The 349-nt window shown below is 56.4% G+C and overlaps 1 protein-coding gene across 1 annotated transcript in view; it reads left to right on the top strand.

Moving 5' to 3' along the window:
• LOC116465990 (mucin-6-like) overlaps positions 1-343 on the top strand; it is a gene marked incomplete at both ends in the record, with an annotated part of 1,054 nt that extends 711 nt beyond the window's left edge. Inside the window, 1 exon segment of the mRNA XM_032148869.2 lies at positions 1-343. This exon segment is cut by the window's left edge and continues 95 nt beyond it. Coding sequence (XP_032004760.2) covers positions 1-343 — 343 coding nt within the window.
• Between the last annotated feature and the right edge of the window lie 6 nt (positions 344-349).

Here is a 349-nt window from a genome sequence, read left to right as displayed (position 1 = left end):
CCCTCAGACCACTCTTCCCACTCACATTCCACCTTTCTCCACCTCCTTGGTGACTCCAAGTTCTCACACAGTCATCACCCCTACCCACGCACAGATGGCCACTTCTGCCTCCATCCACTCAACACCAACAGGCACAATTCCTCCACCGACAACGCTAAAGGCCACAGGGTCCACCCACACAGCCCCACCAACGACGCTGACCACCAGGGGGACCAGCCATGCCCCAAGCTCATTCAGCACGGCCAAAACCTCTACATCCTTACATTCACACACTTCCTCCACACACCATCCTGAAGTCACCCCAACTTCTACCACCAACATCACCGCCAACCCCACCAGTACAGGAACC

The sequence above is a fragment of the Hylobates moloch genome, unplaced genomic scaffold (assembly GCF_009828535.3).
Source record: "Hylobates moloch isolate HMO894 unplaced genomic scaffold, HMol_V3 SCAFFOLD_17557, whole genome shotgun sequence".
NCBI lineage: Eukaryota > Metazoa > Chordata > Mammalia > Primates > Hylobatidae > Hylobates > Hylobates moloch.
Note: the sequence above shows the minus strand (reverse complement) of the source record. Positions and strands in the feature narration are given on the sequence as shown.